Source organism: Conger conger, chromosome 1, assembly GCF_963514075.1.
Source record: "Conger conger chromosome 1, fConCon1.1, whole genome shotgun sequence".
In the NCBI taxonomy this organism is placed as follows: Eukaryota; Metazoa; Chordata; class Actinopteri; order Anguilliformes; family Congridae; genus Conger; species Conger conger.
In genome coordinates this window covers 28,178,753-28,194,005 of record NC_083760.1, presented here as the reverse complement: position 1 = coordinate 28,194,005, position 15,253 = coordinate 28,178,753, and the positions used below count along the sequence as shown (strand labels likewise).

The 15,253-nt window shown below is 41.8% G+C and overlaps 1 protein-coding gene across 4 annotated transcripts in view; it reads right to left on the bottom strand.

The window, feature by feature from the left end:
- Positions 1-15,253, bottom strand: part of kiz (kizuna centrosomal protein) — a 55,001-nt gene that overhangs the window by 17,884 nt on the left and 21,864 nt on the right. For all 4 annotated transcript variants that reach the window (XM_061254456.1, XM_061254473.1, XM_061254465.1 and 1 more), the window contains 7 exons: positions 14,068-14,187; positions 13,304-13,471; positions 7,612-7,762; positions 5,236-5,377; positions 4,088-4,150; positions 2,294-2,395; positions 2,009-2,099 (listed from right to left, as the gene is read on the bottom strand). In XM_061254456.1, coding sequence (XP_061110440.1) covers positions 2,009-2,099; positions 2,294-2,395; positions 4,088-4,150; positions 5,236-5,377; positions 7,612-7,762; positions 13,304-13,471; positions 14,068-14,187 — 837 coding nt within the window. The remainder of the gene's footprint in view (positions 1-2,008; positions 2,100-2,293; positions 2,396-4,087; positions 4,151-5,235; positions 5,378-7,611; positions 7,763-13,303; positions 13,472-14,067; positions 14,188-15,253) is intronic.

Here is a 15,253-nt window from a genome sequence, read left to right as displayed (position 1 = left end):
CTCATCAACTCGCTGACAAAAAAAATAAGACAAATAATTAGAAAAGGAGGCAAGCCGTGCTAGCAGGGGCCGCGACGCGCTAACGTCCGCGGCTCAAGTGCGGGGCGATAAAAGTGTGAGGAGCAGACACGCGGTAAGTGGAATGCTTCCAACATTGGAGGGGCCTAGAAACATTTTGCAGCGGGAGGGTGGGAGAAGGCGCAGGATTACACCTCCCGGCAGTAGTGCAGGCCCTGTTGAAATTTAGCATTGAGTCCCAAGAGAGAGCTGCTACTTTTCCGGAGCGTTGTTACATCCATCGTTTGTAATTATCCATTTTAGCGTGATCTACGTTGCGTATAAATAAAACGAGTACACGCAACGTTTTTATGATCAACACCTTCTTGGAACTCCCTCCTTATCCGCGTGATGATCAACACGATTTTTTGCTGCATCTACAAAAATAAATTCTAGCACCTCTCTTGCAATAAACACAAAGCATCCCCCCTCCCCCCCACTGGCTACTATATCACCGCATATAAAAATGACACGGATCGCGGTCGTGTTAGACAAGAGTGTTGGTTCAGCAGGTAGCTTGGGGAGTGCGTGTTTTTATGACCGAACGCTATGCCCTTGTCTCCGTGTAAAGGTACGAAGAGGCAAATAGGGCCAGGGGAAGTCGAAGGAGGAATTCTGGCGCCCTTGTGTCAGCGTGGGGCCTGGTAATCACTATGAAATCAAAGGAGATTATTCTCACTGAGGTTTACCTACCTATTACCTTTGCAAATGGATTCCCCTGTGATTCCCCTTCTCTGCGGATCTCTGCCGTGTTGGATCACTTTAACATTTCCCCTTTTAAAATTCTTCCTGTTTAACATTGGAGTACTGAGGCCACAATGTTTGTAAAGCGATGACCTAGTTGTGTTGACCTTCATGTATTTGAAATTATTTTATCACACATACACAGACACACAAAGTCCTCACATGTCCTTGCATGTAAAGACACAAGTTAAATCAAGTAGTGAGATCTCTTTACTAATTTATTTATTTTGTTAATACACTCTGTGTTCCCAGTTTGTATGTTGCTTTTGCTAACAGCCAGCTCTGAGATCAGTGGCGACAGTAGCTGAGCCAAGCGTCATGTCTCCTCCATTCTTTCGCCCGTTCCAACAAAATTCCCCTCCCACAAAAACATGTTTGGGTTAGGCTGCTACTGCTTTTCTTCATCTGTCAAAACAACGTGTGCGGTTCAGCAGTCTCGGAACAAAACGGTCTGAAAGCGGCTATCTGCTTGCAGGAACTGTAAAGCGCTTAACAAAACATTTACTCCCCAAGCAGCTCTGCTTTCCAAACACTAGACATTAAACCACAGGGTCAAACAAGGGGTCTAAGTACTCAGCCAGTCTAAAATATATGACCTCAAAATGCCTTCAAAACAAATTAAATGCATTTGATTTAATGCAGAAAAGAGGAAAGAGGTCTTAAACACTGGTGATATTTAATGCGTCCCCAGAAGAATAGTTTATGCACGGAGGTGGCGTGAATATTTTCTGTTTTCCATCTTGAAGCGGTGCACAGGAACCCCACTTCACCAAACTTCCCTCCAATAATGACGTATTCAGATCCCCCTCCCCCGTCAGACTTGAGAGCCAGTTATGTTGGCGGAAAGATTAAGTCGCATCTCCCAGGATTTTATTGACAAATGCAGCAATTAATCTGCTAGGCCTGATTTGAAACATCATGTAGGTACTGTACATAAAAATCCTGGGTCCATGCGGTTCAATCTAAATTTCCAGCGGTAATCAAACTCATCCATTTGCAGCTACAGATACCGAGCCGGGTATGTAGCAAACCTCTGGCACCCTCCGACATCTTGTGAGTATTGAGGCTTGGTTCTTGAGCTCAGCCGCACAGTAGGAGAGCCTCTCAATCGAAGGACTTTGTTCGGGGATGCGCAATGCAATACGGTGTTAAACTCAAACGGCACCGCATTTCAGTGGCAGAAATCGATGACAAATGATTTCCTTACCCAACAAGACGGCGCTCGCTGAACAAAGTCGAACTTGTTCTTGCCAACTCGCCTTTCCCAGCTTTCTCCACATGACTGTCATGTGTCACTCCTTTGAGGGCAAACAGAAACATAACACAGATAAATGTGTGTGTGTGTGTGTTTTAACTGGCCTGTAAATTGTATTTAGCCTGCATATATATCACTTTAGTGATCGGAAAAAGCAGGCATTGCGGGGCAGAATTTTATCGCCCACCCACACAGTGAGGCCCGGTAGAACAGGGGGCCCCTCCCTGGATTCTGTACCTGATGGAAACACATCCAGCCCATCCTCATCCTCGTCCTCTTGAGGGCTCTGTGGTCGGTGCTGAGCAGCGGACTGTTTAAGCAGCTGATACGCTTTTGTCTCTGCTCGAAAAACACAAAATGGCAAAGTCAAATATTTGCGCGGGGGCCTCCGTTTCCAACTTTCGCCGCCTCTCTGTTTGACGAGACAACATGCAACAATATGTGGGTCTTTGAGACTTCTGATGAACCGAGTAGGTGAAAAAAAAAAAAAACATACTGAATGGCTGCTAAGCTGTTAGTTTAAGGAAGGCACACATTTGTCCGTCAATTTCCATAAAGCAACTGTTCCCCCCACGTAATGCTAAACCAGCGTCCGGATGTTAGGGCTCCCATCTGGATGTGCTGCTGTTCTAATTTCTAATTCAGGAGCTGCTGCAGAGCCAGGATATGAATAGGTCTGACTCGCTATTTCTTTCTGTATCAATTCACAAAGACTGCCCGTCCAATCTTGTCTATTGAAAGTTGCTCTGTGCATCTACAATGAAAAATGTGAAAACAGCATTAAAGTCGCTAAGCTGAGAAGTTACCGTATCAATCTCACTGCATTTCCAGTGCTTGCTTTCAAACAGCAAAAGAACACACACACAAAAAATAAACAAATCACTAAGCAAAGGCTAAATAGAACTGCCGTTTTGTCTCGATTTTCTTTCCCCTATACTCCGGCTTCTGATTTGTCAGAGGCAGAGCCAAAAGCCCAGATGCACCGACGGCAGGCGGAGTTTGGACTCAGATTTTGGCGCTGTACTCCGGTTTGCTACGAGCACGCTTTCCCCCCAGAATGCATTACTCCAACCACAAATGAATGTCACGAGGCAATAACTAAACACAATCAAGTAAATGGCTGTCATAACTGCTCGGTCAAAGAGCGCCCCATGAGTCATTTAGCCCTGGACCAATAGTGTAGTGGATTTGGGGAAAGCGCCAGAATTGTATGTGTACAACAAATTGATGTTTACATGCATTTCCAAAAAGTTATTCACTTCATTATCAAAATACTTTAATCTCTAGTTCTCGACATGCACCTGACAACCAAACATCATCGTCCACAGCGCACTTCCTGAAACTAATCCTTTGCTCAGTCATACATACAGATACATTAGATGTTCCGTAAGGCGCTTTCTCACGTCTTTTTCCTTTTTCACTGCTGCTTTTGATTAGTTGCAATTTGTAGCTGGACTATTGGTTTTTTTTGTTGTTGTTCTTCTCCATCTTGGGATGCCTTTACTTAAAAAGCTCAGTATGAGATCAGATTGCCAAGTGTAATAATAGATGATTTTACATTTCTAAGGTTCTGGCAGGGGCTGGGGGGAGGGGGTGGGTTCAGTACCAGAGGCCTTTTCAGGGGAGCCATCTCTCCGGGTTCTTTCAAGTCTGCTCCACCGCAGCATTGTTTAGAAGATAATGAGAAGCGACGACAGATCTTTCACTGCGCTCGCCGTCCCGACAATTAAACCCCGGCGCATTATGCCGTGGGGGGAATTATCAATTCGGTTTCTGGCCCCGGCCCGGTCGTAGGCAGGAAGGAGAGGAGGGGGGGGAAAGAAAAAAAATAAAATAATAAAAGTTCCGATTTCTACCAAGATAATTAGAGGGACTGAGCAAGCCCTTCAGGTGGGAGTCTGACCCCCGGTTTCACCTTGATCATCCTTCCACAGCGATCCATTTAAAAGACCCCATTATCCGCTGCTGTGGGAGGAAAAATGAGCGGAGCACAAGAACTCCAGAGCGGCAGGCCGCTCGCTGCCTTTTTACCTCTAATAGGAATACTTTCCACAAAGCTTTCTTCCTGGCTGTCCTCTTCACCACTTTGTTGTCCTGTAAGAAAGAAGGCCCCAGAGAAGAGCTCAGAGAATACTAGGGGAAGGTTGGGACTTTGTATGCCTCTTTTGTGGCCTGTTTCATACTGTGTGTGTGTGTGTGTGTGTGTGCACACGCATGCATGTGTGCGTGTGTGAATGTGTAAACACCAGAGAAAGAGCATTTCATTTTAAGTGAATTTTTGCCAGTGCAGAGAATGAGGCTATAACGCAACACCAGACGTTCTCTGAACTATACTTCAATGCTTGTTCTTTCGCCTTTTCAAGATTTTGTGCAGTGCTGTTTATTTGTGTAGCAAAGTGACCTGCGACAAAACTAACAAATTGATAGTTTTCTTGGCTGCAATTTAGGACTAGCTCATTCAGTGGGCCAGAGAGTGTGAGGCTCCCCCCAAAGGAATGGCAATACCCTGGCTGTACCGCGAGATAAAATAAAAGCCATAAGGGGATCCGCCAAAGGCAGCTGCAGCCCTTCAATTGTGCCTGTTCATGATCTTGGATCTTGCCTTTGACTCTCAAATAATTCAACGTGAATTATTACCTTTTTGGAATAACGTATAGGTGAAACCAACGTGTCAATTTTTTTAGTATAGGAGTTTCAAGTATAGGAGCGGTTTAGTTGACAGTAAAAGATACATTTGTGCTTAACAAACTACAGAACTAAAAATTGTTATATCCCTGATATAGAATACTAAAAGTACTTCCATTTAAGAACAATATAAAAAATAAAAAGTCTCATCCACTAGAGATCTGAAGAAACTAAAGATACGTTATTTTTCTTTTTTAATTTGAAAAATGATTTGTAAATGTACTTATGTACTATACAAAGTGGCAGACAGAACCATTATGTGACTATGTAATGACTTTCATCAGACAGTAACTAACAGTAACAGAAATATCAAATCCATGACCGTTGGGGTTGTCAGATTAAAATTAACATTACAATGTGATGTTCCTTCTCCTTTGATAGGGTATGAATGGCTTATGTCATTGTGTAGAGTGTGATGGTGTGCAGTACAATTTAAATCCACAGTTTGCGGTGATGGTCTAAGTGTTACAGTACAATAAAGTGACCTTGCTTACCGTCGGTAAAGGTTTCGCGGCAACCAACAGGCCTAGCAGCTTTGATTTTGCCGCCATCAAAAAGGCAAGATGGCAGTCCTCCAGACGACTCATCGCTATCAATGATGGGTTCCTCCAGTAGGACACTCAGGAGTGCCTCAGCCTACAACGGGAACAAATTAAAGAAGAACTCTTCACTGCTTCTATGTGGAGGTCAGAGGAAACTAACACAAATGTGCCAAATGTTCTACAGTTTTCTATGAACAAAACACCCGAATGTAAAACTACAAAAACAGAACGAAAACTCCAAGACAAATTATTAATGATTTCAATTCTTCTTAGGAAAGGTAAAGCTTCACTTTATTACAACAGAGTTGACAGTGGTTATGATTCTGTCACATTCCGTCCATCTGTCCGTTAGTTGGGTATCTCCAAAAGTTATGAACAGATTGGCTTTGTAACATGTGGAGGACTTGAGGCAAGAAAAATCTGTTTTGCTGTTCACATTGAGGTGTTCACATTTCAAGGTGGACTGTAGCTTGCACTAAAAGCCATAGAACTTCTGAACGGATAAAAGAGACCATACAAAACTTGTGGAAAGGTTGATCGGGGGGGGCAAGGAATAACTTATTAATGTTTCACACCAATTAGCCACTGGTGGTGGGCATGGCTTTACACCAAAAATTATGTAATGCTTAAGAGAGGCATGACTCATGCCCAATTTGAGATAGTCATGAAAAAGTGTCTCCTGGTGTGAAAGGCACGGGATAAATTATTTGATGAATATCTGACATGTGGAACTGGCAAATCTTGACAATGTCAACAATGTGTTGGCGGAGGTATGCACAGAATGCCATCTTCTAGTGCAGTGGGGGCCGCAGTGTCTGCAGGTATTTCCTCCTTCCATACGCTACACCACCTAATTTCAAGATTTATTTTACCTGCTTGGTTCAGATAAGCCAATTCGTGAAATGAGGTGGTGTAGCACACTGCGGGCCGCAGGACGTGGAGTTGAGTAGCACTGTTCTAGTGTGAAGGACTCAAGGGATAGGCTAAATCTGAAGAACACACACTGTATTTGCTGTAGGCCCCTAGGCTCTTACCAGTTGAATGGCTGATCGATCAGATACCAAAAAAAGGTTAGCTTCAGCGCATTTTCACAAGTACGCTGTAGCACAGCAACCAATCTGTGCATTTACACCATTCATGATCACAACCGAATGTCGGAACACCGGCACTCTGGTCTGGACCGGTCCTCTCCCGCACGGTATGGTATGTAGAGAACATGGCTACGACACGGGGTCTTCGGCTCATGTTCTCCCTACACGGCAGAACACGATGACCGGGGACTGCTGCTGCACTCTTTCCATTGTCTGCATAAAACTGGAGAGCACTAGAGCCACTCTCTGGAGCTCCGCACCCGAGCCAACACACACAGTCGCCCAGCGGCAGGGAGACCACTTAGGACTCCACCATTCCGGCTCTCCTACTTCTTTCATGAAAAAGAGGGAGTTTTTCGGAAATCAGCTGCTTTCTTTTTTTTTTTTTTTTTTTTTCTTCCTACCAAGAGTGCAAAACTAGTCTAATTTATAAGTATCAAGGTTCATGAGATGCCACTTGCCAGGAAAATGCAGTGCTTTGTGTATATTTATACGCTCAAGGTATCCATTAAAATTGGTCAAACAGTCTAAAAATACATTTTCATCATTACAGAGTTGTCTTGTTATAACAGTGTTGATGGGATCCATAATTAGGAGGTGGTATTACTGGGTTCTGCTTTACAGAAAATAGCTTCTAATGGTTGGTAATGGAGAAGATTGCCACATTATATAACGTTCATGTTATGGAAGGCCCTAACGATCTGTTTGACCTTTCTTTCAGTCGGCCTTTGCCTTATATATTCGCCATCATTTTCCGTTCAGCTAATTGGACATTCTACACTGGAAAGGCAATGAAAGAAGAATTTAAGACTTGCGCCATATACAATGTCTTCAAATGTTTGCTTCTTTTTTAGCAGGCCCGGATCAAATGAACACTTTGCTTCTGAACAAATAAAGAACACAGTGGGAGTCCCCCCCCCTTCAGAGAAAATGCTATGGATTTTTTATTTTTTTTATTTTAAAGGTATCAGGCAGAGCCTTGCCATTTGTGATTAGCACACGGGTCAAAGTTTTGCTTTGGTCAAGGTCTTGGCGCATAGAGATCGGATGAATGGGCCGTCCCCAGTTCTGGCGGTACACAAAGGAGGTGACGTCCGCTCGTGCTGGTGAATGCGTTTTTTTTTTTTGTCGTTGTTCCTCCAATGGTCGCCTTTTAGTTGCGCAAAAACTTGACTTTCAGCAAATGCGGTCAGGTAGCTCGAAGCGGCCGATGGTTCATTAAACATAAATAGATTACCTCATCGGTATAAGAGGCACCTTCCTCCACCAGTAACGGCGCGAAGAGTTTGGCGATGCCGTCGATGGTGAACGCGTCGCGGTCACGTAACGCAAGGGCGTGCCGGAACCAGCCTTCCCACAATTCGGCCCCGTCGGCAGGGAGGCAGGACCTGTAGAGAAAGCGACGTTGAAATGAATCACAGCACAAATAAACAAATTAAAGGGAACCGCAGAGATTCTCTGAAAAGCAACCCCAGGGGGGAGTGTTACTTGGACATACCTGGCAACCGTAAAGCACTCTTGCACAAGCTTGAGCCATCCGACCAATTTTTATGTTTTCATTAAATTATATGGGTTAACTAATAACGCAGGCAATGTCCAGAATAGGCAAGTCGTGGTTACACTTGCGGCAAACAACATATTCAGATCTGGCAAGGAAACTCCCAGCCAGATGTGCCCTCTTTAACGAGAGGCGCCAACATTTTATATACTGTAGGGGAAAATTCAAACCTATGGCCCCGAATATACTTCAAATATACATAATTTTAAAAAAGTATATAAGTAGAACAGGGTAAAACCTTGGGGTTATCTGATAAAATGAACAAAAATACAAGCGGTCATACCGACTTATTAAAATCCAATTCAAACTGTTATTGCTAAATCAAAGAGAACACTGCAATGGTGTTTCTGGTGTCAACAATGCCCAGATTCATTTTCAGTGCTAAATTATGTGTGAAAACAGGTCAGCACAATGGTACAAGTTTATCGATGTGTCCACTACTCTATTCAGCTTAACATGACACAATGGAACATACTTCTTTGTACAATGCATAAATAAATGTGCAAATACGTGTTCTTATTTTATTGTGCTTAACTGCTGGACAAATGTGCAAAAGTGCAAAAGTATGGGATTAAAGCACTAGACAATAATTTCAAACACAGCTTCTTCCTTGGGCACATAAAGGTGCTTGCCCAAATATTTGCTGCCTTTTTAATTAAACATAGTTTCCCTCTGTACATTTATTTTTTCCCCCCAGGTAAGCATGATAACATAGAAATGACTGGAAGGTTTGATCCTTCATCTACTGCTGCTTCCAGCTGCACACACCTAGAATATTCATTTTTGACTAATGATGCTTCCCTGTACATAGAACAGAAATTTTAGTAAATTTGAATAAACAGAGTAGCAGTTATGAATGCCTAAACAAACATTAAAAAAATTTGAGAATCATATTTTTAACAGCAAAAATTGATTGCACTAGTAACACAATAAGAAATAGAAATATTAAAACAATCAAACATTCTTTAGCTTGAAAAAATACCATTTTACTTATTGTATTTTTTATTTTTTAATTATTGATCACAAAATTGAGATGCATGCTTGCAATCAGTCCTGTGACTTTAGCTCATTTTCAGTGATTGATTTTGTGTGTATAGTGAAAGATATTAGAGATATTTAGTTTCTGATGACCTGCTGGCTTTACATTGGCTGGCAGAGGGCAATTTGAGTGTCTCTGGTCTAATGCAAGAAGATACACTTCAAATACACTGTAGTTGCTGAAGTATACTTTCTTCACCACAACTCCCCAAATGCCCCAATATCAGCTACTGTAACGTTGGAGGGTGGTCAGAAACTACTGTAAACAATTGAAGCTACCCATAAACAATTGTGTGTCGCAGCCAATTGGTAGACAAAACATACACAAAACTGAAATAATACAACATGAACGTGAACACTATACTTTCAATGTCAAAATAGATATAAAGCACCAAACATGGGTACCCACACACACACTGACCACTTTATTGAGTACACCTCAGCACCAGCTTGTTAATGCAAATATCTCATCGGCCAATCATACGGCAGCAACTCAATGCATAAGAGCAAGCAGACATAGTCAACAGGTTCCATTTTTTAAAACTTTAGAATGGGGAGGAAATGTGATCCAAGTGATTTTGACTGTGGAATGACTGTTGGTGCCAGAAGACTCAAGAGGGCTGGAGTAGCTAGAGTTTACAGACAATGATGACAAAAACCAAAAACATCCAGTGAGTGGCAGTTCTCTGGACAACAACGCCTTGTGAATTAGAGCATAATAACCACGCATTACAACACTGGTATGCAGAAGAGCGTCTCTCTTCCTGTCAGCTAAGAACAGACAATTGAGGCAACAGTGGACAGAGGCTCACCAAAACTGTACAGAACATTGCCTAGTCTGATGAATCTCCATTTCTGCGGCAACAGGTCAAAATTTGCCATAAAAAAAGATGAATCCATGGATTCATCCTGGCTTGTGTCAACTGTTCAGGCTGGTGTTGGTGTAATGGTGTTGGTGTTGGGAATCCTTATTGGCACACATTAGGCCCCTTAATACAAATGGAGCATGATTTAAATGCCACACCCTCCAAAGTATTGTTGTTGACCACGTGCATCCCTTTACAGCCACAAAACATTTTCTGACGGCTACTTCCAGCAGGATAATGTACCATGTCACACAGCACATGTAATCTTAAAATGTTTCCACAAACATGACAATGAGGTCAGTGTAATGTAATCCAATGGCCTGCACAGTCATGAGATCTCAGTCCAATAGAACACCTTCGGGATGTGGTGGAATTGGAGATTCACAGCATACGTGTGCAGCCAATCCCCTGCAACAGCATCATATAAACAAGAACCAGAATCTCTAAGGAATGTTTCCAGCACATGTCGAGCTATTCTGGGGACAAAGGGAAGGTCATCTTGGAGTCACCAAGGCTTAAAAACAACAAATAGCACCTCCATATCAACAAACTCTTTAAAAGAATAGCATGAAGACAGCAATAAAGAAAACCAAGCATCTTGAGTTTGGCAAACATCATTGGAATTATGACTGGAAGACAGTGCAATGGGCAGATGTGGCCAAAATCAAACTTTTTGGTCATACCCACCATCAACATGTTTGGTGGCAACAGAGGAATGCTCATAGCGATGTTTTGCTGCCAGTGGTCCAGGGGCACTTTTTAAGATCACTGGCACAAAGAATTCAAGAACGTACCAGGAAATTTTGGCAGAAGATCTGGTTGTCTCTGCTAGGAAGCTGAGACTTGGTCCTAGGTACATTTTCCAGCAGGACAATGACTCAAATATACATCATAATTCAGAGAAATAGTGAAAACAACATTTATGTCCAGCAATGGCCATTTCAGTCTCTAGACTTAAATCCCATCAAAAGCCTGTGGTCTGAACGGAAGAGGGGGGACCATAAGTGTAAACCCAAGGATATCAATGATTCTGAAAGGTTCTGCATGGAGGAATGGTCAAAAATCCCTCCAAATGTGTTCTCTAATTGGATCACAAATTCTCTGAATTATATAGCAGTCATACTTGCCAGTATTAAAGTAGGGGTGCCAATAATTGTGATAGCTGCTTTTTTGGTGAAATATTTCGGACTCGGTTGATTGCACTGAACCATTATTAAAGCACACTACTTTATGTTGGAAAAATAAAGCCTATGTCCATAACTGTATTATTTTTAGTTTACAGTATCAAGGGTTCCAATAATTCTGGAGCCTACTGTATATAACATAATGAGATAAACCAATAATTATAGTAAAGCAAAACGTTTCATTATAAGAGAATTCTGCAGTTACTTAAGGAGTGACTTAGTTGAAAGTAAAACAAGTTATTTACTGGTTATTTCTGCTGCAGTTTCACAAACTTTAAAGTTCAAGGCCCACTCTGATCATTTTCGGTCTGGCTCAGGCTCCCCCTATGATTAGCCTCGCACTAATCCAACACTACTTACATTTACTGTGCACACCACTGAAAAGACAGTGATGTTGCAGAGCAATTGAAGGCGAGTTCAAAGCGAAACACAGATTTTTCAAGCTTTGCCATTTCCAGCTAATCTGTGAAGGAAGTAATGAGGAAGGAGCACCCAGCCCCCTTTGAAGTTTGAGAACCCCATAATTAAGGCTGCAATGTTTCACACTGGAACTTTTACACCCAACACAGCCTAGTCACACAATGCAATAAGACAAGGTGCGCACTACTAATTCCTGAGACAACCATAACAATGGTTTTTGGCATTTAGTTTTACTCTTATTTTGTTTTTACCAGATAATCTATATTTTATCTATAATCATATATTTTGGGCCTGGAAAGAAGTTTGCAGTCAGGCCTCTGTACAAACAATTTGGTTACTCTAGCCTTTATTCACATGGTAGGAACATCTCCAAATACATTTATCAGGATGCCTATACCATCCAACACCTTCAAAGCAAACTAAAAGCTGGGTTACAAAATGAAACATGAAATGTTTCAACTCTTATGTTCTTATTTTGATTGTATTGCGATTTCTACAGTTTTCATGTCAAACAGGTGTTACTGGCATCACTGCAAGATTTACCCTGCCAAATTTGGAAAGCAAGTAAAAGCCTTTCCAAGGTTTTGGTCACACCGTTTTTCCTTACATGCAACATGCTGCTCAAATTTACAAAACCTTACCTTCAGGTCATTCAAAAAAATACAATTTCACAGGTTATAGCCACAGCTACTAGGTGCAAGAATTTTCTTTCCACTATGTAGCTGCTAAATAAAGTTTTCTCACTGTGGACCGACAGTTGGAAGTAAGCTTACATGGCAAGCATGATTTATTTTTTTTATTTTTTTCAAACATGTCTCTAATTCATGACCTCCATGACTCCCATCACTGCATAACCTATAGCATAAGCTAGACGTGAAAAAATTGCAGCATACTGAACTCTATCCAATATTCTGTAACAGTGCTGGGAGTCTCAGGTCTTTCTATGAACAAACTACAGGACAAAACAAGCGAGTTCAGAATTCTCTAGAAGACGGTCACCAGAGGACGGGGAAAATCAATGGTATAATTATACCCATGAGTCCTCCAGATCAGGGTCTGTGTCCTTGTAATCAAGGATGAGTGTCATGGATAGGTCACCTCATTCGTTTATGACACGCAGGCTATGGTGTTAAGACTGGATACTGCCCATGTGACCTTTCTATGTGAGGTGGCTGGAAACACACAAGCTGCCAGCTCAACAATGGAAATACCTTGCTATTCCTGTAATTTCTCTTTTTCTGACGTGATGGACAGAAAGAGAAAAAGGGGGGAAAAATTAATCTCTCTGGTGCCTGCAAAGGGTATTTCACCTTTCTATCTTTTCAACCTTTCATTGAGACACTTTCAGAGATCAGTGTCTTGAACCCTTGTGAAACACCGATATATCTGCTTTGAATTGCTAGCCACTGGAGATTGGATTTTACTGTGTGGACAAATAGGGGGAAGTCATTGAAGTCGCAGTATATGGGACTATATGGGATATTGGCACTGTGAGTTACATGTATCCAAGACACTATATAACATTAAAAGATAAACACATTTCACATATAAGAATACACTTTTTCTGAACTGTTTTAGCAACAATTAAAAACAACATCCATTTGATGGCCTTACAGTGAAACCATTCATTATATTTCAAGTACACAATGCTACAAACATACTTAAAAAAACAAACTGGTACAGCACCAAGATATTGTCTTTTTTCTTTATTTCACATTATTCACTTTTATTTTGACAGCAATACCAGCAGCCTTATCCAAAAAGGTACCATCATAAGCACGCCACACACAGGGACTAAAAATTCTAAAAATAACAAAAAATGAAACGCATCAGACAGCAGCTTAACACAAGAGCTTGACTCACCTGATTCTGCTCTCCTCCGCTGCCACAGTCCAGTTAGCGCTAACTATGTCTTGGGGTAACAGGCATCCCTTTGACGTGTTCCATGACAACCTTTGAAGCTGGTGAAGGGCAACGGCTCCGCAGGCTTCAAGGTCCTCTTCATTCAAGCCAGCCTTCCCGTTACAAAGGCTGCCGAACACACACAACCACGTGAGCCGGTCAATATTTTGGATTACCGCGGCAACGGCAGAATCGCTCCGCACACACCCTGACCAGTCTCGATTAGCCTATGGGAGTAAGGCGGGGGGCACACATGCTAACATGCTAAGGCCAAAGATAGAAGGCTATCATACAACAGCATATGCCAACGAACATGTCACCATTTAGCTAATAGGCATACTCAGGCAAAATACATAAACTTATTTCTTTCCCCCTCTTCTCTCATCCTATGATCCTTTCACGAACATTACATTACAAAGTTTTGTAAATAACATACTGTTTATGCACATAAACATGTGAGAAATCATTCCAATATAAAAGTACACTTAAACAGATAAGCAGAAAAAAACATTTACACCTATAATTTCTAAACTAAGACCCTTAGAATTGAAGGTGTGTGTATTGTGCATTGCAAGAGTTGCTGGTGCTAAATAACGACTCTTGTTTGAGAGCCCTCAAAACACCCGTTATTTCACTTTATTGTAGGTTAATATCAATAGGAACCAAGCTGAAGTGAAAAGATTTTCACTCAAAGGCAAATAAGGGTGAGGCGAAAAAAAGCTTACCTTATCAAATAGCTGAGATGCTGCTCGCTGACTGTTGAGATTCTATACACCTTTTTTTCCCTTTCATCTAGCCTTTCTTCAATGCTCTCCAGTAAATGAAAGAATCCTTCCAGTGACAGTCTGAAAAAAACATTGCAAGAAAACAATACAACTTCACTTCTCCACTATCAATAGTGCATATTGCCCCTACGACATGAAGCAGCTTACGAAGTATTTCCCCCACCCACATTTTTTGCCCATCTGGCTTTTGTTTCCCTTGCCGTGCAATATAATTTCCTACAAAACTTTTTTTGAGATGATGACCCAATTTGTGGTTTGGCCGTGCATTTCCATGACCTAAACATGCTTGGGCTTGAGAGACAGCCTCTCCCGATGGGTGGAGTTAGGAGTAGATAAAAAGCAGGAAAGAGAAAAATAAGCAATTGGAATGAACCCATTGAGAGAGTGTGCACTAAGAAAAGTGGCAAAAAAAATACAGGGATGTCGAAAAAAGGTGAATTAGGCAACTGGAATGCCCTTCTGCCTTGAAACGTCACCTCGAAGCCACGTGAGTTACATACATGGCAGATGGGGAGAGGTGGATCCACAGGTCTTCTAGCTCTAGGAACATTTAGTGGGTTGGAGTGTACTTAAAAATTGTGGACCTCAATCGATTTCTGGGTAAAGAGCAAGGAAAGGAAAAGGGTTGAGGAAAAACAAGTGATTGGAATGAGCCCAATGTTTTGTATTAAAACTACACTTGTTTTAGAGGCTTTTGTGTTTTTGCTTTGATGGCAGGTGTTACGATTCCAACTCTGTCGAGTCTGTGTGCCTATGTCTGGATGTGGCTCCTGCAGGTGTTACTGATTGAGGACTTACTTGATTGCCTGACTGATGATGCACACCTGTGTCTACCTGGGGGCCTACTGAATAAAATCATGAAGATCATTCCAATTGCATATTTTTCTCTTCTTTTTTCTTGTCCTTGCTCCTGACCCGGAAATCGATAAAGGACTGCCATCTTTAAGGGCATTCCAACCAGTGAAATGTTCCCACCTTCCACAGGTCAATAATTTACACAGGCTTTCCGAAAAAATATTTCCACAAAGGATGCGCTGATGTTTCCTTGCTTGAAGGAATGTCCTAACTAGATCCTTGAAGGAACATTTAACAAGTTTTTTTGTTTTGAGTAAAATTTTTAACCTCT